This window comes from Cyprinus carpio, chromosome A1, assembly GCF_018340385.1.
Source record: "Cyprinus carpio isolate SPL01 chromosome A1, ASM1834038v1, whole genome shotgun sequence".
In the NCBI taxonomy this organism is placed as follows: domain Eukaryota; kingdom Metazoa; phylum Chordata; class Actinopteri; order Cypriniformes; family Cyprinidae; genus Cyprinus; species Cyprinus carpio.
The window spans coordinates 32,867,512-32,891,242 of NC_056572.1; the positions used below are offsets into that span (position 1 = coordinate 32,867,512).

At 39.2% G+C, this 23,731-nt stretch overlaps 1 protein-coding gene across 11 annotated transcripts in view; it reads left to right on the forward strand.

Moving 5' to 3' along the window:
* Positions 1-23,731, forward strand: part of LOC109093063 (type II inositol 3,4-bisphosphate 4-phosphatase) — a 577,378-nt gene that overhangs the window by 510,510 nt on the left and 43,137 nt on the right. For 10 of the 11 annotated variants that reach the window (XM_042762647.1, XM_042762586.1, XM_042762578.1 and 7 more), the window contains 2 exons: positions 5,895-6,025; positions 22,538-22,642. In XM_042762647.1, coding sequence (XP_042618581.1) covers positions 5,895-6,025; positions 22,538-22,642 — 236 coding nt within the window. The remainder of the gene's footprint in view (positions 1-5,894; positions 6,026-22,537; positions 22,643-23,731) is intronic. The other variant, XM_042762595.1, reaches the window with a different exon arrangement.

Here is a 23,731-nt window from a genome sequence, read left to right on the forward strand (position 1 = left end):
AGCAAATAGGATGCAGAATTCTAAATTTAATATATACACAATGATCATTAACACTACCTTATTATTATTATTTTTTAATGTAACTATATATATATAGATATAGATATAGATATAGATATAGATATAGATATATGTATATATATAGATATATATAGATATATATATATATATATATATATATATATATATATATAGTTCCATCAATGTTTGCTTTATTTATATTTGTATATTTATATTATATCAGTATTTTTGGTATTTAAGCATTGTATTAATTTTTATTCTTATATAATAAATCATCAACACATATGTATGAGTGTGGTTGTGTGAGTGCGTGTGTATTTAATTTTCTATTTTTCTAATTTATTAATTTTATTAATCTGTATTAAATTTCATGTATTAATGAATGTACCTTTTATATTTTTGTATTAATGTAACTATATTAATGTGTGTATTTTAATGTACTATTGTTCTAATAATTATTAAATATATTTAACATGTATTATATATTTGAAAGTATATTATATTGTATATATTATTTTATTAATATTTTCTAAATAATATAGTGTAATATTTTGATCTTTTTAAACTGATTTTTTTAAATATATTTTTATAGTGCTATAAGGCAAAATATGAAAAAAATGGTTATGCCTTTTTAAAGTGAAATGTCTAATCAGAAAAAGTATTTATATTGTAAGTCAAACATTTTTACCAAAACTTCTGACAATGTGGATTTTCTTTGAATTGCAATTTAATAAATTCCACTTAAAAATTCAGTTAAGATATCACACTTTTAAACTAAATGGAGTCAGTTCTGAAAGGTTTTTGCCCAATCCTAGCACTAAAGGCTAGACTAAGACTTTGAGAACTGTAAACCGGTTTCTCACCACAGCGCATCATGCTGAACAATCTCACAGCTTAATATGCTTTTTGTTTCCAGCTCTCGCTCTTTCCCCAGAGTTTCTGGTTTTATGTACATGCAAAACACTTCTCAGCATGCACCAATATCAGCGGCAGCTTCCCCAAAGTCGACAGGTATTAGCATAGGCTTGTTTTCATCTACAACAAATCATTGCAAGCCGGTCCAGGCCATGTGTGTGTTTGGCCATTGAAGAATCTGAGATCATTAACTCGGCGAGACACACATTCCCAGACTGGAGCTCCCATAGATCAGACCCTGCTAAGCAATTATCATCATGTGTGCATTATTCAGCGAGGCTATTTGGCCTCAACACCTGCTCTCCTGCTACAGGCAGGTAACTCAAGCAGCCATATCTATCCCTAGACATCTAATTATCGGCCCGGGTGCCACGTTCACCAACACATTTCAGCTGCTTTTGTTGGCTCTGGTTTAACCACAATTGCATACAATTCAAAGGAAAAAAGAAGTCATGTCTCCAAGTGTTTAGAAAAGGAAGGAACTGAATGCAATACGATGCTGATGCTTTGTCATTAGTGGTGTTTGCTAAGCATCACTGTTACTGTTGTGACCCGGCAAAACTCACATTATCTTCAGCAGTTGTGAAACGCTAGTGTTTATTGTGAATGAGACCTTTACATTTGTGTGTTCATTTGCGCTTTCATTGGACTGATGTCAATGGAAATTCACAGTGTTGTTCATTGCATGTGTCCTTCATCTAAATTGAACATATTTTCTTGCATAAAGCACATTCCTGCTCTTATTTATTTTGCATGATTCATCGTTGCAACTCATTAAAAAATGTCACGTGTCTTCATAGTTTATCCAAAACAAACTCTTCACCTCTGACTTTCCTTTTGTTTTATTTTATTTTCTATTTTTGCAACCCAGTTAGTTCCTAAAGCATATTTTAAGGTCTTGACCTATGCTCTTTTTCTTCTCTAAGTATCTGTTTAACTTGAAATTATATGTGATTATGAAAGTTAAATGGGTTTTAAATGCCATCACGTTAAGCAAGGGGTCAAGTTTAAAGTTCGGTCCAGTTAGCCCCCTGCTGGACAATAACGAGACTAAACAATTTTAGGACCAAAAATCATATTTCTCCATGCAAAAGGTCCAGCTATTCAAAAGTAGCTATGTATTTTGAGGAAATAAAATAGCATATTATATTACAATAGATGTTTCGCCAGTGTCTGAAATAATTTAATTTTTTGTAAGAAAAAGGATGGTGTTGATGCAAATGCCCAATAATGTAAATTAATGATTTATTTTTTTGTCTAAATTGCCTTATTTTATCCCTGTCTGCAGTCTTTGAATAAATAAAATAGCAATTATTTAATTGTATTATATGATGCAAGTGCCCAGTAATTTTTTTTACTATTTTGCTTTATTTTTTTTATTATAATTGCCTTATTATTTCCCTATCTGCTGTGATATGTATTAAAGATTTTTTTATTACCATTTTATTTATTTGTTTGTTTTATTTTTAACATAAAATTGTCTTTTTTCCTCCCCGTCTGCTGTCTTTGACGTCTCCGTTGAGGATCATGTGTGTTCCTGTGATACCATCAGCCAGTCTGTGTTGTCATGATGTCATTTCCTCCGGCTACAGAGCGATTAGTCACACGACTTTTACATTTAAAAGATGCATCATGCAGGTCGTGTAGGTCCAGAGGGGATGAGAAACTGTCATTGAGATGAATACCAATGCTAACAGATAACTTTCATTCCCCATGCTTTATATAGATGTTTGATTGCAGTAATAATGTTAGCTGAAGGGCTGAACTAAGACTCAGTTCTTTTTCACATTCATACTTTAATGTTGACAGCCTGTACACACAGGTTAGTAGTATCTCAGATAGAAAGAGTGAGAAATGTGGACGGTTTTGTCTCACAATGGGTCATTTAACTTTCCAAATCGTGTTTTCAGATGTATTTGTGTTGATTAACTCTGAGGATAGTGCATGTTGTAGTTTCTTCATCAGTGTATTATTGCACTCAAAGGTATTTTAGCTGTTGTTAATTACTGTTCCCGTCACATTTCTGGAATTGACAGCAGACACAAAGCCGCCGGTGATTTAAAGTGAACGGCGGCAGTAACGCAGCATGAAATGAGTGGCTGCTTCCTCGACGGCCCACCGTTCTGACATCTAGACATAAATCCAGCACTCTGATCGCTCGTCTACCAAATGATTGTTTTTTTTTTGTTTTTTACTCCAGTTGCTCTCCTGGATCTATTGTTTCAGCTCTGCTCTTTACCACTATCTTTCTTTCACACCAAACCCCAATAAAATATGAAACAGAAGTTTCCTACGCTTCCTCTCCGCATGCCTTCTTCCGCTACAAATGTCTTTTTTATTATCGTCGCCGCTCCATCCACAGCACATTCTGATAAAGTGACATAACAATTCAAGTCGGAGCTTTTGAACAAAACAAGATATGATGCTTTTTTTAAGTGGCTCGACAACTTCAGCACAAGATTTTCTCAGACTTTTAACAGCTCTAGCTTGGCATGAAGTAATAACAATTTCTTTTCGTCTATTTCCCTTAGATAACCGTTGTTTGACAATGAGAACGAGACCGGAATAGATCATTCTGAAGGCCTCTGTGTCTTTTAAAAGAGACTGACAAGAGGCTGAAACTAATTTTTTAAAATAACCTAGTAATTTGTACCTGTAATAGCTGATTGTCTTTGAAAACATCTTTGCTGCTCAAGAAACATATCTGATTTTTATCAATGTTGGAAGCAGTTGTGCTGTTTCATTTTTTTGTGAAAACTATGATAATTTATTTTTGGATGAACAGAAATAACAAGAGAACATAGTTTAATTAAAATAGAATAAAATAGTTTTAGATTATAAATGTCTTTGCTGTAACTTTTGATCAGTTTAATACATCCTTGCTCAATAAAAGTATTGATTGTTTTTCTCTTTTTATTTTACTAAATTAAAATAATTGTGCACATAGATGTTAATGTATTGAAAAATGAACATCAGTCATTTTTTAAAATGTAAAAAAAAAATCCAGGATTACTGGGGGAAAAAACATTGGGACCTAGAAACAATAATTGCTCTTTTCTGCTCATTTCTTTCACTTCTGCAGCTCTTGTCACCTTTGGCTTCTTTTGAAGATGCTAATCACATTTCTGAAATTATTATTAAAGTATCACAGAGGCTTTCAATTTACATGAAAATTAATCATTGTTCCCTTTGGAAATGCCCTCCACAATTAAAGGTTCCTGAGCCTTTTATTAATGAGACTTATTGGCTCTGTCAGTCTGCGTGGAGAGACAAGAGCCTGTAACGTATGTAAATCTGCCATATTGTTACGCAGCAAATCGCTGCAGACCTCCCATGACAACATAAAAGACACAACTCACAGTATGTCGGGAAAAAGAGCCTCTCAGAATGACACATTAAGAGAAAGTCTATGCGTAAGTGCTATTGAAGAGACTGAATGAGTGAATTTTACCTGTTGAATTGCTGCAGGGGACAGAAATAGTCTGTGATCCCTTTTCAAAGACCCATAGAAAGCATAATTGGAGTTTTGTGGCATTTAATCCCTGCATATTCAAGGTTCAAGAAAACGTACTGTGACATTCAGAACTTAAAACTCAAAACTTCAGCAAAATACTCCGCAAAACAGCTTGTTTTGTACTTTTGCAACTTTTTGATGTCAGAAATGTTAGTAAAGTTGAGTTGAAGCTTATTTTTAACAGCATCCTGGATTGTTTCAGTCTGATTTTAGCAGTTTGAAGGGCACACTGACAAGCATGTGGTGTTCGATGAATCAATCTGAGCGTAATGCAGGTTTAAGGCAGCAGATATGTTGTTCTTGAAGGATGGAGTGATTAAAACTATATCGGATCTGACAGTGAAACCACAGATCAAGAGTTAGTGCAGCAAAGCACTTACTTTATATGAACTCTTAAAGTCACGACAGCAAAAAATGTTCTGAGTGAGTGTAAAATATGCCAGTAAATCAGATCTTCTTGCTTGCATTGTAGCTCGAGATGCTCTACATCTCAAATCATGCAGGAGAACATGATCATCAGGTTTTGATTAAGTCAGCTCCAGTCCTGCTTTCTTTACAGCAAAAATTAGCATTGTGAATGCAGAGTAGAAGTTCATTGGTGCTCTCAGACTTTCAGATGTTGAGCAGAACAGTAAAGTTTGAAGACACTTGTCTGAAAGTTTAAAATAACTTGAAAAGCTTAAATTGTGAAGGTTTTTATTAAGAGAAGTCAGAGAAAGTCAGTGTTGCTAACATGTTTTAGCACATTGCTATTATGTTTTAACAAGTTGCTAGCATACTTCCAGCATGTTTAACCATGTCCTTAGCATGTTTTAGCACATTGTTAACATGTTTTGCAAAGTTCTAGCATGTTTAAACAAGTTTTTAACACGTTACTATCATTTGTAACACATAAGAAACATATTTTAAAACATTTCTGACATGTTTTTCTACATGGCTAGCAAGTTTCTAGCATATTTAACATTGTTAAGATGTTGCTAGTTTGTTTCAGCAATACTAACATGTATGTACAGGTATATGTTGTTAGTACATTTGAAGCATGATCCTAGAATGTTTTAACATGTTAATGACTTTGCTTATGTGTTTAGGGTTAACACATTGCTAACATTTTGCAGAACATGTTTTAGCATGTTGTTAAGAATGATGTTAAAACATGCTAAACATATTGTGAGCATATTAACATTTTCCCTGCATGTTTTAACGTGTTTCTAATATATTTTAGCCTGTTGTTATTAGCATGGTTAACATGTTTTGGTATGTTTCTAACATATTTTAGCATGTTGTTAGGCTTATTTAGTGTGTTGCAGGCTGGTTGTTGTGATATGACATCTTAAATACTCTGTAGCAGTTACTGTGTGAAAGTTTTCAGCCCTTTAGTGAAAATTTGGGCCTGTTTAGAAGTCTAGTCAACATAATGAGGGTTGATTTATGTTGTGTCCCACAGGATACAAGAGCTGAAAGATCTAGGAGAGCTCTCTCCACACTGGGACAACCTGCGGAAGGACGTGATCTCTCGCTATGACCAGATCATCAAAGAATACCAGGACACGCTGGCGGAGCTGGAGAAACTTACTGGTAAAGGCTTCAGATGCAATGAAGCATGATCTCTCTCACACACACACATAATATGCAGCCTTTCTCATTTTGCATGCATGAGACTTTATCCAGTGCAAACAGTTTCCGCAATTAGCATGTGACATCACACACAATTGATCAGCAGTGCGATCAATTGTAAAAGCATGATTTATTTTTTGTCCAGCCACATTCGTGCACAATTTCTTACTTCATCAAATTTTCATATGCAGCTCACAGTTAGCCGTCACATTCAATGTGACTTTATACTCGCATGGTTGCACGTTGTAGAGGAACAAGCAGAGTATGTGCTTTTAAAGCTGCCTCTATTGCATTACCCTGTATAAAGCTTGTTTACAGTAAAAACCTATTTTGTCACTTTCAATAATAAGACATACTGTAGTATTGCAATTGCGTGCGTTGCCTGAAAACAAAACTTGAATTGACTGAAAAAATGGATAAAAAAGTGTTATGTTTTGTTTAGAAGCACATAAGCCAAAATGACAAATAAGACATTGCCGCAGTGCATTTTGCAAAAGGGATGGCCACGTAAACATTATACGTCTCTACCAGTTGACACATTGATACTGTTGTGCTGTATATCCTGTCATCTCACCCCGCTCTAGCATGATCCATATTGGTGGAGGAAAAATAAAATGGAGCACAAAATGCCAGTATTTTTCAGCCGTGTCTCTCCGCACACCAAGCAAAAATAGTCATTGATGATTTTGCCCTTCTAATAAGCCGTGACGGGCCGAAAAAAACTGATCTGCCTGATCGATGGACCCATTACTGAGGCTTATATTCAGGGATGAAATTGTGCAGGCTTGTGTTCTGTCAGCTGAGCGGTGTTGATGTGTCCATCCCTGAAGGAAGAGAGGGGAGACGGTGAGATCTCAGGTTATTCTGCCTCTCGACAGCCCACGAGTGGCCAGCTGCTACATCGGTCTCTAATCTTGTTTGCTGTGTAGCAGACGCCTTGCTCCCTCACAGCTGTTCCCATGTACTACGTTTTTGTTGTTGTTTTTTTTTAATCTGACTTGTTGTTCAGAAAACAAACTTAAAACAAGTTCCAACATTAAATGAGATTTCCTTTTAGGAAACAAGTCTTAAAGGGGAAGTGTATTTTTGCTTTAAGGTGCTGTAATTTTAGCGAAATTTGACAGCAAAAAGGTCCATTGTTTTTGTCAGTAGGGTAGCTGCTAGGGTAGCCTGTAACGTCTACCAGAGAGGACGAGTCTACCCGGATGAAACAGAGGGCAAAAGAAGAAAACTCGAGGCGATCAGAAAGTTTGTTCCACGAGCTTTATAGGTCGGGTTGCACAGCATACTCTTCTCAAACACATGTGAAAGGGCGAGTACAAAACGGGGGGAAATAAAATACTCTGGTAACGTAACAAACAGAAACAAAAAGAAGTTAAACACAGTGCTGTGATAATCAGCGGGTTTAGAGCGACCATCCATCTCTTCTGTACGTTGCGCGCTCATGGAACAGCATTCGAACGTACAGCAAAACATATTTTAAAGAGACATTAACCTGAATAACGTTCAACATTACGTGGCCGTTACAGATCCCCCCAGGCAGATAAGGCTGTCCCCAGCCGTACACGACTAAGTAGTCCACATTTTGAACCACCTCATACATGAAAAGTTGACAAAATAACCATAACCATACAGGGGCATGTAATAAGGTACACACTGGCATACATGACAGCACATATGGACCAAAGTACATAGTTTGCAGCGGCAAATCTGAGAGAAGAAACACCAAGAGGCATTGTAACAAATTATAAAACATTGAACATTTTTCTTTTTTATTTCCCACTTTTTTTCCGTTTCCGACAACTGACAACCAGAATCCGGAAACGTGTCAACGAAATGGATATCAATGTTAAACATCACTTTTTCCACATAAAGCAATCATTCTTTTTGTTGGACTTTACGTAGGCAAGAAAAATATAATGTATCCACAAAACACAATCAACATATTATGTTAAGATCAGTCTGTCTGTGTGGTATACGTTAGTCCACCTATTTAGTTGACCAGTCTGAGGTGATTCGTGGTGCACATCGAGGTCTCACAGTTATAGTGACGTCTGTTTGGATCATTACCACCAACAGCCACGTCATCGTTCTGAGTTGCAAATTCGGCTTGCTGTCAGGCAAAGAGTTAACACTATCCACACTTCCTGACTGATCACGAACACTGGTTGACACAGGCCAATTATCTTCATTCTCCAATTGTAGGTCAGTCAAGGTCATGGTTGTAGCACCGCCATTGATTTTCTCATAGCACGTCATTCCTATCGTCAACTGATTGCTTCTGGAAACGGAAACCCTCTGTGGGCACAGTCTCAGCTTTGCCAGATGTGTCCCAAGTACGAAGGGCACCAGCAGTGTGCAACATGAAATACACCCAGCATCTGGCTTCTTTACTCTGTACTCACATTGTGAGCCTGTAGTTCACCTCGGACTCGCTTTTGTGTGACGCGATATGGGCCGTATACACCGGCGCCAACTTAGCAGTGAAGTTCGCCAGAGCATCTGAACGAGGATGCGTCTTCACTCTTACCAGCTCATCCATTGAGTAAGAAACAGGTCGATCGCCTCCGGTCATAGTACTTCTTCCTCTTGGCATGGCTTTCCGCCAAAAATGGACCTCTAGCATGACCATGTGCCCCTCCTGCATACGAAGACTCCAAGCTCTCAGGGTACACAGGAATACTGGTTCAAATCCATCCATCACACTGTTTGGCTGAGTAATGATGTCACGAGGAGTAGTCAACCTTTCACGCCCCGTACAACAAAAATGGACCCGGACTATGGCCGGTTGCTTTCGTTGTGTTGTTGCAGTTCTCAAGGCAAAGCAAATCTTGGGGCAGGGTAAACGAACCCATGCCCGTGTGCTTGGGGCCGACATAAGCACGGATGGCAGTCTTAGTGGACCGATTCACCCTCTCAGTTGCATGTTGTTTGGGGGTGATACGCAGTTGTACAGTCTGGTGTTCTGACCCCAGAGTGGTGCCCAGTTCACATGAGCTTGAAGAGTTCACTAACTCAATGGATGGACCCTCTATCCGAGATTAGGTAAGTGGGCGTGCCATGCCGTGCGAGACCTCACTAAGCAACTTGCTGGCGCGCGGCAACTTGGGGGGCCGTTGCTTCTCTACACCCCGCTAACCTCCACCCACTTCGAAAAGTCAGTCCACGAAAACCAGGATTGTTCGCATTCCCACAGGGTTGTGCGCGGCAAGGGACCCACGAAAGTCCACGACAAGTATACTCCCCAAGGTCTTTGTGGGCTAATGTATAGGGACCACACGCCCAGCGGGTGTCCTTTGGCTTGGTTTCGTGAACTGACAGACAGTAAGGAGGTCTACATATTTTTTTGCGTTCAGATGACATAGGTGAGATGTGACGTGGCAACAATATAAAAATCGGCATTTTTTGAGTCTCGCATCGTTTTTAGTCATCCCAAGTGTCCAGCCATGTGGGTGATCATGGAATATTCAGTGGAGGAAAAATAAATGGAGCACAAAATGCCATTTTTTCAGCCGCGGTTCTCCTCACTCCAAGCAAAAATAGTCATTTTGATGATTTTGCCCCTCTAATAAGCCGTGACGGGGACGGAAAAAAAAAAAAACTGGATCTGCCTGATCGATGGACCCATTATCTTGAGGCTTATATTCAGGGGATGAAATTGTGCAGGCTGGTGTTTTGTCAGCCTGAGCGGTGATGTGATGTGTCCATCCCTGAAGGAAGGAGAGGGGAGACGGTGAGATCTCAGGTTATTCTGCCTCTCGGACAGCCACGAGTGGCCAGCTGCTACATCGGTCCTCTAATCTTGTTTGCTGTGTAGCAGACGCCTTGCTCCCCTCACAGCCGTTCCATGTGTACTACGTTTTTGTTGTTGTTTTTTTTTAATCTGACTTGTTGTTCAGAAAACCAACTTAAGACGAATTCCAACATTAAATGAGATTTCCTTTTAGGAAACAAGTCTTAAAGGGGAAGTGTATTTTTGCTTTAAGGTGACAAGTCATTTTAGCGAAATTTGACAGCAAAAAGGTCCATTGTTTTTGTCAGTAGGGTAGCTGCTAGGGTAGCCTGTAACGTCTACCAGAGAGGACGAGTCTACCCGGATGAAACAGAGGGCAAAAGAAGAAAACTCGAGGCGATCAGAAAGTTGTTCCACGAGCCTTTATAGTCGTTTGCACAGCATACTCTTCTCACACACATGTGAAAGGGCGAGTACACAAACAGGAAATAAAATACTCTGGTAACGTAACAAACAGAAACAAAAGAAGTTAAACACAGTGCTGTGAGAAATCAGCGGTCGGTTTTAGAGCGACCATCCATCTCTCTGTACGTGCGCGCTCATGGAACAGCATTCGAACGTACAGCAAAACCATATTTAAAGAGACATTAACCTGAATAACGTTAAACATTACGTGGCCGTTACAGATCCCCCCCAGGCAGATAAGGCTGTCCCCAGCCGTACACGACTAAGTAGTCCAACATTTTTGACAACCTCATACATGAAAAGTTGACAAAATAACATAACCATACAGGGGCATGTAATAAGTTACACACTGGCATACAAGACTTCACGTACTGACCAAAGTACATAGTTTGCAGCGGCAAATCTGAGAGAAACAACAAGAGCATGTAACAAATTATAAAACATTGAACATTTTTCTTTTTTTTTTTCCACTTTTTTCCGTTTCCGACAACTGATCCAGAAACGTGTCAACGAAATGGATATTCAATGTTAAACATCACTTTTTCCACATAAAGCAATCATTCTTTTTGTTGACTTTACCGTAGTCAAGAAAATATAATGTATCCACAAACACAATCAACATATTATTTAAGATCAAGTCTGTCTGTGTGGTATACGTTAGTCCACCTATTAGTTGACCAGTCTGAGGTGATTCGTGGTGCACATCGAGGTCTCAAGTTATAGTGACGTCTGTTTGGATCATTACCACCAACAGCCAAGTCATCGTTCTGAGTTGCAAATTCGGCTTGCATGTCTGGCAAAGAGTTAACACTATCCACACTTCCTGACTGATCACGAACACTGGTTGACACAGGCCAATTATCTTCATTCTCCAATTGTAGGTCAGTCAAAGTCATGGTTGTAGCACCGCCATTGATTTCCTCATGCACGTCATTCCTATCGTCAACTGATGCTTCTGGAACGGAACCCTCTGTGGGCACAGTCTCAGCTTTGCCAGATGTGTCCCAAGTACGAAAGGGCAGCATGTTTGCAACATGAAATACACCAGCATCTGCTTCTGTACTCACATCTGTGAGCCTGTAGTTCACCTCGGACAGCTTTTGTGTGACGCGATATGGGCCTGTATACACCGGCGCCAACTTAGCAGTGAAGTTCGCCAGAGCATCTGAACGAGGATGAGTCTTCACTCTTACCAGCTCATCCATTGAGTAAGAAAACAGGTCGACGCCTCCGGTCATAGTACTTCTTCCTCTTGGCATGGCTTTCCGCCAAAATGGACCTAGCATGATCATGTGCCTCTCTGATCGAAGACTCCAAGCTCTCAGGGTAAGGAATACCTGGTTCATCCATCCCATCACTGTTTGGCTGAGTAATGATGTCAAGAGGAGTAGTCAATTCACGTCCGTTTACAACAACATGGATGGACTATGGCCGGTGCTTTCGTGTGGTGCAGTTCTCAAGGCAAAGCAAATTTGGGGCAGGTAACGATCCCATGCCGTGTGCTTAATGCCGACATAAGCACGGATGGCAGTCTTCAGTGACCGATTTACCCTCTCAGTTGCATTTGTTTGGGGGTGATACGCAGTTGTAAGTCTGTGTTCTGACCCCAGAGTGGTGAGTACATGATTGAAGAGTTCACTAACAAATGGAGACCCTCTATCCGAGATTAGGTAAGTGGGCGTGCCATGCCGTGCGAAGACCTCACTAAGCAACTTGCTGGCGGCAACTTGGGCCGTTGCTTCTCTCACCGCGCTAACCTCCACCCACTTCGAAAAGTAGTCCACGAAAACCAGGATGTACGCATTCCCACAGGGTGTGCGCGGCAAGGGACCCACGAAGTCCACACCCGTATACTCCCAAGGTCTTTGTGGGCATATAGGGACCATAAGCCCAGCGGGTTTCCTTTGGCTTGGTTTCGTGAACTGACAGACAGTACAGGAGGCTACATATTTTTTTGCGTCAGATGACAACTTTGGCCAATAAAATCGCATCTTGAGTCTCGCAATAGTTTTAGTCATTCCCAAGTGTCCAGCCAGTGGGTGATCATGGTAATATTCCATCAGACTCCTTTTAATGGCCGTAGGTGCATACAGCTTAAGGCGCTTCATGGGGTGAAGATTACAGGATACTTTGTCGTCCACAAAGTACAGGAGTCCATCCTGAATCACATACTGAGACAACTCCTCACTATTCCTGACATCTTGACCCTCCAACATTCCCAGAAGCTGTCCTGTAACTGGATCATTGAGTTGCATTTGCCTGAGGTTCTCCCGATCTGAAAAAATTACAGGGGGTAAAATACGTAGATCAAGGCCCCCAATAATGGCATAATCAGGGAGAACTTCCAAAGGTGCACCGCAGGACGGGACAGGGTTACGAGAAAGAGCGTCCTGCACTTTATTACTTGTCCCAGGCCTATGGACAATATCAAAGTCAAAGTACTGTAATCGGAGAGACCATCTAGCCAGCCGGCCAGAGAGGTTCAGGTGAGACATCAGCTATCTTAAGGAGCTGTGGTCTGAAAAAAATGTCACATGAAGTCCTTCTATATATGGCCTGAAGTGTTCAAGGGCCCAGATGACAGCCAAACACTCCTTTTCTGGAGTTGAATATGGTCTCTCAGCCTTATGAAGCGATCGGCTCGCGTAGGCCACTACCACATCTCTGCCGTTGTCATCTCTCTGCATGAGAGCGGCACCGAGCCCAATGTCACATGCATCTGCATGGATAAAGAAAGGACGCGAAAAGTCAGGAAATTTCAAGACAGGTGCGGAAGTCAGCTTGTCCTTGAGAAAATCCATGGCAGCCTGACATTCACTTGACCACTTAAAGGGAACATCCGATCTGGTAAGAGCAAAAGGGGCTCTGCATGGCAGGCATAATCGTGAATGAAGTGTCTGTAATAGCTGGTCAGTCCTAGAACCTGTCTGACTTGCTTAACATTAGTAGGGCTTACGAAATCAGTTACAGCTTTTACTTTGTCCTTATTGGGCCGGACACCATCCGTAGTGACATTGTACCCAAGAAAAGTGAGTTCACTCCTACAGAACTGGCATTTCTCAAGCTTAACAGACAACCCCTCAGATTCCAGCCTGTCAAGAACTTCTTTCAGGTCAACAAGGTGCTGTTCAAAGGTAGGTGACACTAACACAATATCATCCAAGTAGACGGCACAGGAGTTATAGATGAGACCCGCAAGGACAGAGTTCATTAGTCTTTGGAATGTGGCGGGCGCGTTGCACAATCCAAAAGGCAAGACCCGAAACTGAAATAGCCCACAGTGGGAGATGAAAGCAGTCTTCTGTTTTGAGTTCTCCGCCATCCCAACCTGCCAGTAGCCTCTAACCAGGTCAATAGTGGAAACGAAAGCACCTCTAGCCAGAAAGTCAAGGGATTCATCAATCCCCGGGAGAGGATAGGAGTCTTTGACTGTGAGCTTATTTAGAGCACGGTAATCAACACAGAATCTTGGTTCCCCTGACTGTTTCGGGACGATTACGACTGGAGCAGCCCAAGGACCAGAAGCAGGTTCAATTATTCCTTCCTTTAACATGTCCTTGATTTGAGACTCGATGAGTTCCTTTTTAGCAGGAGAAGTGCGGTAGGGGGCAAGGTGAACTGGCCTTGCCTCACCTGTGTTGATTTCATGCTCCACAAGGGTGGTGCGTCCCAAATGTCCATCAAACAACCCACTGAAAGTTTCCAGCAGCTCAGTCAATTTGTATTTCTGTTCGTTATTCAGGGATGCTTCCTCGACTTTCATGGACAGGGTAGAAGAACTAACCCCTAAGCACAACAAATCAGGACCAGGCATCATTAGGTCTGCACCCTCAAACTCCTCAAGGGGCACTGGCTCATCTCCAAGCACCACCGTCCTGGATGGAACATGGAGTGTGACCGAAGATCTCAACATGAAATCCATTCCAAGAATAATAGGAGAAGAAAGACATTGAAGAACAGCAAAACGATGATAGAAGTGCTGACCCATGAAACCCAAAGACAACCAGATGACACCTAGTGGGCAACAGGATGCGCCATCTGCAAGCTGAATAGGAGGTGCGGTCCACGGTTTCACTCGTGTGTCCCCCCCAGGAATAGTCTTGACAACTACAGATTGCACTGCCGATAGGGAAGCACCAGTGTCAAGAGTGGCATCAAAAGCTTTTCCATAAAGATTAACCTTTACTCTGAAAGGGGTATTCCAATGAGACAAGGAAACAACATCCTCCATATGGCAAAAAGTAGGCTGATTATTTATGGAAGCATCAGGAAAACGAGGCACAATTACCTTCTGGAGGGAGGATTGCCCCGTCTGAACGTCCTCCCTCCCCTGAAGTTTCCCCTCTGGTTAAAGCCAGAGATTACTTTCCCATTCCCAAAAGCCTGGTCAGAGCCATCAGATTCAGGTTCCATATTAAACATCACCCGACATGTTCAGAGACTCTGTAGGAGGCAACCGCTGCTCCACTTTCTGACTACAGTTTGGGCAAGTACGAGTGGTGAAACCAGGTAAGGAGCATTTAAAGCAATGAACATTTCTTGAGGGCGCACCGCTAGCCCGTAATTGAGGCGGACACCCCACACTTGGACCAAGGACTGCATGAAGCTCGTGAGCCCTCAAGAGAAGGTCCATGAATGATGGTATTGGTGTGCCATAAAGAGCGACTCTGTATTTTTCAAGCACATGTTTCCGTATCAAGTCAATTTGCTCTTGTTGGGGTGGAGGGGTCTTGAGCTTACGAAACTCACCCAACATGTGAGCGACAAAAGTTGGCAGTGGCTCATCAGGCAATTGCATGCGGTCTAAAATGCCCCTTAGAATATGCTCTTGATTGTCCGAAGGCAGAAAGATTGTCCTAAAAACTCACAGAACTTAGTCCAAGTGGTCACATGAGTGCTAAGGGTGGGAAACCATTTTCTTTTCTCTTTTGACAGGAAATGAGGGAGCTCAAGGAGGATTTGTGCATCTGTGAGATCCAAGGAGGTTCTGTATATGTTAAGTGACTGAAGCCATTCCTCAGGATTTAGGGAGCCGTCTCCAGCAAATACCGGGGGCTCAAGCCGTGATTTATTAAGCATAGAGGTAAGTGCATTTGTCATGGAAGCCGAATCCACCACAAGTGGCTGAGTAAACAAGGGTGCATGACTGTAAGAGACACCAATTGGCACTGACCTTGAAGTCATCGACGGAGCTTGAGCCACACCGTAAGGCGTTGAGCTGGCCAAGGGAGCTGGATGTGGAGTAGCTGGTTCTTTATGTTTCTGCTGCACTAAGCGGTCCAGCATGCCTTTTTGCAGGTCAATCGAGTCATGAAGGCACCGTTGCAACACTGCCACCTCTGCTTTTAACATCTGGACTTGGTCCTTTAAGTCTCTAATAGAATGCTGCGACTCCCCCTGTTGTGGACTGACAGTGGGCCAGTCAGTTAGGTCAAACTGCAAGTCGGGGTAAGTAGCCATTTCGTACAAAGCGCTGTCACAATGAAGCAATGCGAATAAAAACTAGAAAAAAACAGTAAATTTCCACAAATATTATAGTCAAAGCAATAATAGCTTATGTACTCCCAAAGGAAATAAACAGTGATATATATATATATTTTTTTTTAAATGTTCTCAAAAAAAATTACATTAATTCACCCTTCCTTTTTAACTAAACCTGCTAGATACTTTGCATAAGTGTTATATAGCAATATGACCTACATCAAGAAAAACTCAGAAAAAGATGGAGAAACACACGATTTGCAAAGAAACCAAATTTCTGCCAGACACAATTGAATTTAACCCCACCTAGTGTCTGTAAAAGAAGACTATAGTCCACAGGTGCTGGATTTAAATGAACAGATGGCCATGCTCCGGAAAAAAACTAAAATCAAATAATGTCCCCGTTTGCTCTTCACATTCCCTCAAATCACATGTGAATAGTCCGCACTGGCACTCGTTGCACAGATGTACGATTAGCGGAAAATAATGTCTTATCAGTTATATTCTGACACAGCACAATGCAGCTCAGTTCAGGTTTAACAGGTCAGTGATCCTTAGGGCAAAAATGTTGAAACACATCCAAAAGTCAATATAAACTCACAAAGTAGTCCATGGGCGGCCAGTCCACGAAGAAAACATAAACAATCAGCCACTGAAACGCCTTCGCAGTACCTGGAAATCAGTGACGCGCCGATCGCCCAGTCCACACAGTTAGCAAGCTAGTCAGCACGACCCGGTGGCTGCAACGAAAAACCTCCTCCCAACAAAATAATATATCGAAGCGAATATCCCCGTAGATAAACATGAAAGATGGTTGGTATGAATCCAATTGTTCGGGCGCCAATTTGTAACGTCTACCAGAGAGGACGAGTCTACCCGGATGAAGCAGAGGGCAAAAGAAGAAAAAACTCGAGGCGATCAGAAAGTTGTTTCACGAGCCTTTATAGTCGTTTGCACAGCATACTCTTCTCACACACATGTGAAAGGGCGAGTACAAAACAGGAAATAAAATACTCTGGTAACGTAACAAACAGAAACAAAAGAAGTTAAACACAGTGCTGTGATAATCAGCGGTAGAGCGACCATCCATCTCTCTGTACGTGCGCGCTCATGGAACAGCATTCGAACGTACAGCAAAACATATTTAAAGAGACATTAACCTGAATAACGTTAAACATTACGTGGCCGTTACAAGCCGTCGTGTCTGTGTATGTTCTCCTGTCCTCTGGGATGTTGTCATAATCCACTCACTGCAGTGCCACTGCAGAGTATTAATTATTGATGTCTAATGTTATCACAAGGTTGGCAACTTGTGGCTTGAGACAGTGTTTGGTTTCAGCTGGCATTTCTCAAAAGGGCAGATCTGTTCTCCTGCTGCCCTCATCACCTCAGGGCAGGTATTGCAGTCGTTTGGCTATGGTCCAAAAAACAAAACAAAACACAAGCTCTGTGGTGTTTTCCCCCCTTTCGATTAATTCATTTTTAATTAGACAAGCGGACTCAAGGTACTTCAGAGTGTGTTAACTAATGAATTAATCATTTTGTGTTAGCATTGTTTGCAGCCGGTGGAATTAGAGGCACTGGGAGCTAATCCTGTTGTTTGTCAGTCCTCCAGCGGGATTGTGTGGGTGGAGAAGTCCACATCCTCACCCGCCCCGTCACAGAGAGCAAAGTAAGACATATCCAAGCAAAGACTCCACCGAGCCACGGAATAAGTCAAGGGTAATTAAAATAAGTGAGGAAGCTTCCTGGACTTTTCTTTAAAGCCGTTTGCTTTTCTTCTGCATTGACTCACCCTAGTGTTGCTGAAACTTGTAAAGAAAAATAGTAATAATAAAAAAATTAAAACATAAAACTACCATAAACATCACATGAAATTGTGTATATATTTATTACTGTTCAGAGATTTTTTTTTTTAATACTTTTATTCAGCAAGGATGCATTAAATTGGTCAAAAGTGACAGTAAAGACATTTATAATGTTACAAAAAAAATACATATTATAATTTTTATTTTTATTTTTTATTTATTTTTTACTTTCTGTTGATCAAATAATCCTGAATAAAATGTCTTGTGGTTTCCAAAACAAATGTCAAGCAGTGCAACTGTTTTCAACACTGATAATAATCAGAAATGTTTCTTGAGCAGCAAATCAGTATATTATAATGATTTCTGAAGAATTATGTGACACTGAAGACTGGAGTAATGATGCTGAACATTCAGCTTTGATCACAGAAATAAATTACATTTTAATATATATTCAAACAATAATGTTTATTTTAAATTGTAATAATATTTCACAACATTACAGTTTTTACTGTATTATTGATCAAATTAAAGCAGCCTTGGTGAGCAGAATAACATTACAAAAAGTCTAACTGACCTCAAACTTTTGAACAGTAGAACACTCTTTGAACACTTTTTAAGTCATATAACAGTTTTATGTGATAATCAAAGCTTTCATTCAATTGTTGATGGATGAAAAAATGGCACATTTGGTAGGTTTGATGTTATTGATGCTAAAAGAAGGTGAAATTTTATGTCACTTACAAACTGAATTTTTAATGTTTCTCCAAAAGACGCTTCACATTGCTTGAGTCGCATGAACTGTTTGGATACTTTTATGGTGTTTTTGACTGCCATTGGAAACACTATTGTTTTTGGGAGAAGACGACAATCTGTTAAACATCTCCATTTGTGTGCCATGGCAGAAAGTAACTAAAAAGGGTTTTGTAACAACATCAGGGTGAGTAAATTGACAGAAATCACATTTTTAGCAAGACTATTTGCTCTTTGTTGGCTCTAGAGCTCACGTAAGCATAAAACCAGTTTATTAAGCCTCAGACGCTGATTTGTTCCCCAGAACCACTGCAAAACCACAGACAGTCTGTGCTATATGAGCCTGCAGGCCGCAGACACCACAGCCTACTCCTGCTGCTGTTGCCCAGGGACTTCAGTGCATGTTTGACGGGAGGGAAACCCTGAAAACCCTTGGTACAGGAGACCTACAGCAAAGCTGAATCAGTTAGAGGCTTCTGTGCCAATAGCTAGCTGTGCCTTCTAGGTTCTATGGTGGGCCTGGGACTTTTTTCTTAGTATTTCTGAGAAGGGCGTTTAATGGAAGCAGAGAAACATGCACGATGCTCCTGCTCAAGTACACTCGTCTCTGACTGGAGATCGCATTGAACTCTCATCATTATGCGCTTCTGTAGTGAGAAGGAGATCTTATGAGAGAAAAACTGTCAGAGGGACAGAAATAATGAGACTGCTGGCTTTTTATGGAAAAGAGACAAAGTGCGTTTGTGTTTGCATAGCTGACAAATAGACATGATCCTTTTTTTCAAGGTAGTTCGTTGATGCATTTCTTTTCCATTACTTTTAATCACTTTTTGCCTCGACTAGTTCTTTAGTCCTGCAGTGTGACAGGTTATTTTGAAGGCTTGTAGTCTCACACCGCAGGATATTTTTATCCATATACTGCATCCACACAAATCAATAAAGTGTTTACTTATTATATTTATTAATGCTGAAGATCCCTATTTTTTATTATGTGGAGGAGTTGCACTGAATAAATTAATAAGAATCTCAGGCTGAAACCACAAAGACCAAAAATGATAATAAACATGAATCATTCAATCTTATTATCTTTTGTTAAAGTACTGTACTGGATTCTATAACACAATCTCATGAAAAAAAATAAATAAATAATATATATATATATATATATATATATATATTCATATATTTTAATTTTAAAATATATTTTAATATAAAAAAATAAGCATGATGACCAACCCTTAACCTTATTAGCCACCAACTCGCCTAAACATAAAATAGCACACACACAAAAAAAAGAATATACAACAAAAATTTCTGTTACTGTGATGTATCAAATTTTATACAGGATTTAGTCCATACCTGTCAACCCTCCCATTTTTTCCTGGGATTCTCCCGTATTTTACCATTTAAATATTTTCCCACATTTCTCCCGTATATTTAATCTTTCTATTAAAAAATCCCACTGAGCGTATTTTATGTTTGCGCTACATTTGCCTCCAGTAAAACTCCCATAATTTGTATGGGCCAAACCTCATTATATGAATAATCACGTCAGCAAATATTCCTGGTGAAAAGCGAAAGAATGAAGAGAGAATGAATTTGCATTTTTCAATAAGACCTTCAGCTTTTTTTTTAAGTCCAAATCCAAAAACAACCCTTATTTTTATGCAGAAAGCACACAGTTTGATATACACTCAGTTTAAATATTTGTTTGATAATAACTGTTTAAATTAATATAATAATAATATAATATAATAATTGAAACTTTTGCCCCGCCCCCGCCCCGTCTCCCGTATTTTGGGACCCAAATGTTGACAGGTATGTTTTAGTCATAGTGTCCACTTCTAAAACAAGTGTCCAGTTTTGCTGGGGTTTCCCTGGGCAGGTTTCGGCAGCACCTGTGTGGGCAGATGGTGTGTGTGCCTCCATTAGCCCGTGTCCCAGGAGAGAGCACATCTGTCTGACTGACAGCGCTGCCACACGGAGCACAAAGTAACACTAAACTATCCAGAAGTGCTCAGCATGAGTGACGCTTAAAGATGCGCTCATTCATTCTGTTCTTATTAAAAACTTTTACCTAGAGACTGAGGAGTGCTTTTAATATCTTATCATCCTTTTTTAAATATACATGTCATTGTTTTTTAGAGCAGTGCTTTTTTAGATCTTAATTAGAATGATTGCATGAAACTTTTGTTAAAATTTAAACCAAATATAACTATATAAAACACACTAATTTGGGTTCATGCAGTATTTTTTAGCCCCGATGTTTTTCTGTGTCCATGAGTGCCGTTTCTGACCCACCCGACTTAATGCTGTGGAGGTGTAGTGAATTTATGCCTTGTTAAATGTTTCAGCTTGTACATTTTCAACTTGACAAGGGTCAAACTAACAGCAGTGATAAAAATATTTAAAGGTCATGTTTCAGTGTGGATGTTGCTTTTTATTTCTTTACTTTCCTCATCCTCAGTATGTTTTGATATTAATAAAAAGGGCATTCTGTGGAGGCCTTGGGAGGTCTGATCTATATTTGAGTGATATTGAGCAGAATCTGAGCTGTGTGAGCAGCAGCGGTGGTGTATTGTGATGTTCGGTGGGCTGTGGGGCTGTACAACCTTTCATTAATGTTTATATGCTTTTAAAGCACACAGCCTTTGAGTCTGATCAGCTTTAATAATTACAGCACTTCTTTAAGAGTTCATTTGTGCTTTTGGTGTCGATTGAGAATTTGATATTTTGCTTAAAAATAAAACAAACAAACAAATAAATAAATTGAGGAATATTGTCACAATGCAAAATAAATTTTGTGTCATGCAATAGAATACTATTATCAAAGTTAACCCTATTTTAAGACTTTTTTTTTTTTGCATTGTGACATTGTTTTCATGACAATATTCCTCGATTTATTTTATTTGTTTGTTTGTTTTTATTTTTAAATTGTAAAGTGTTTATAAACATTTCAGCTTTTTTGTAATTCAGAGAAAAGCTGTATTACAGTAATGCAAATCACCATCAAGAATAATAATATGAATTTTGCGGGGTGAAATATACTTAATTATTGATTATATTTTGGATCAAGTGAAAAAAAAAACTTTATCAAAATGTGGCGTTATTTTCACCACCCCCCATCCCCGCCCCACCAATTTTTTTTTTTTTTTTTTTTGGAATTGTTTATTGTTTACTTTTAAAAATGCATGTGAAGTATTAATGCATAGTAGTTTTGTTGTACTGTATAGACATATTAGTATTTTTTGTATAGTAGAATAATAATATCAAGTTTTACTTTTATTTATTTATTGTTAGTTACTGAGAATTGAGAATAATAATATAGTAGTATGAATTTTGAGTGGAAATAATATTTAATTATCTTTCAAAAAACATGCAAAATGCAATATTTATCTTTGTAGCTTTCTTTTATGTTATGAACCCAATGTTATTTAGCGTATCATTTATTTATTTGTTGTTAGTTTATTTCTATAATTTCTTTGTCTGCTGACAACACAACTGGTCAGATAAGTAGTTTGTTTTGAAAGTTCTTAAGAGCACGGATAACATTTCAAAGAGTCTCTGCTGGCTATATTTTTGCATATATTACACTGAAGCGATCAAAAGCCTGCCGTGTCGCTGGGCGATATTTGCTTCACCATAGGGGCTTACAGTATCCGTTTCTGAAGATTTTAATTGGGTTGTTTTTGTACAAGGCAGGTGGTGCTTAATTTGAGCAAAACCCTGTGCTTAGTAGATCTGAGAATAAATGAGCTGGTATTTGGGAGAGTGATATTTGTAATCAGATTGCGGTGTTTGTATGCAGCTCTGAGCGGTCATTGCTACAGCACGAGTCACTCAAGGTCATCCATGATTTCTTTTATCCTTTATTAGGCCTGTATGAAAGACGTTACCTTCACACGTTTAAATGAAAGGCCTTGCGTGAAGGCTCTTTGATTTGGCTCTCACCTTCAATTGATGTTTAATTGCCTTCTTTTTATTCATTTAATCAAGTCTTTAATCAAGTCGTGGCTTTGTACTCGAATGCATTCAAACTGGCCACTATAATGCTTCGCAACCAACACATTCAAGTCAGAATAATAGTAAAGGGTTGTATTTGCATGAGGCTGTAGTTCAATAGAAGGAGATGGCAGAGTCCCCGCTGTGTGTTTGTGTGTGTGCTTGTTTTTTTTTCTTGAACGAGGGCTAAAGCAGATTACATCTAAACGCTTGGCTTTTGGTGATCTTTCCCAGGCCCGTTGTTCAAGCCCAGCTGCAGCAAAGGCCAGAAATATCTGGAGTTCATTCCCATCAACCTGCACACACAGAGAATGCGGGTGACGTGTCCAAGGAAAACAGGTGCGTCTCATGCGTGTCCTTATTCCCTCTGTTTACAATCTCTGGCTGGGTTTGGAATTGAATACTAGCGTACTGCCTACTGTGTACATTTAAATAAAACTATATTTAAAGTAAACATATCATGAATCATGAATTCATGAATGCCTTATTCCATAATAATATTTTAAACAGTAAAATGCTACTTTTGTTATACAAATTTATTTCAGAGAGCTATCTAATGAACTTAAAACTTAATTGTCTTAGAAATAAAAAATATTAATAATTATATTTTTATATTAATATACAAGTTTTATATTTATAGAGAGAGAGAGAGAGAGAGAGAGAGAGAGAGAGAGAGAGAGAGAGAGAGCATTGCATTGTGGGATACAATATGTAATGTATACTGCACAAAATGGTAAATGCAGGTATGCTGTGCCTTCTATGTATACTACTGTATATACTGAAGTTGTAGTAATAGTAATGTGTGACCCTGGAGCACAAAACCAGTCTTAAGTCACTGGGGTATGTTTTTTGTACAAACATTGTATGGGTCAAAATTATAGATTTTTCTTTTATGCCAAAAATTATTAGGATATTAGATAAGATAAGATATTTTTGTAAATTTCCTGCAGTAAATATATTAAAACTTAATTTTTGATTAGTAATATGCATTGCTAAGAACTTCATTTGGTCAAATTTAAAGGTGATTTTCTCAGTATTTTGATTTTTTTGCACCCTCAGATTCCAGATTTTCAAATAGTTGTATTTCGGCCAAATATTGTCCAATCCTAACAAACCATACATCAATGGAAAGATTATTTATTCAGCTTTCGGATGATGTATAAATCTCAGTTTTGAGAAATTGACCCTTATGACTGGTTTTGTGGTCCAGGGTCACATATGGTATTTCCTTATGTATTTATTTATTGTTTAAATTGTTAAGTATTTACATTAGAACATTATTATTTTAAATTGTGTATTACAATAATATGAATTACTGTAGAGATAATACAGTAATATGCATTTTGATTGGAAATTTACTTCATAATCCTGATACATTTTAAAAAATGCAGTTGTCATACAAATTTATTTCAGGGTCATCTAATGAAC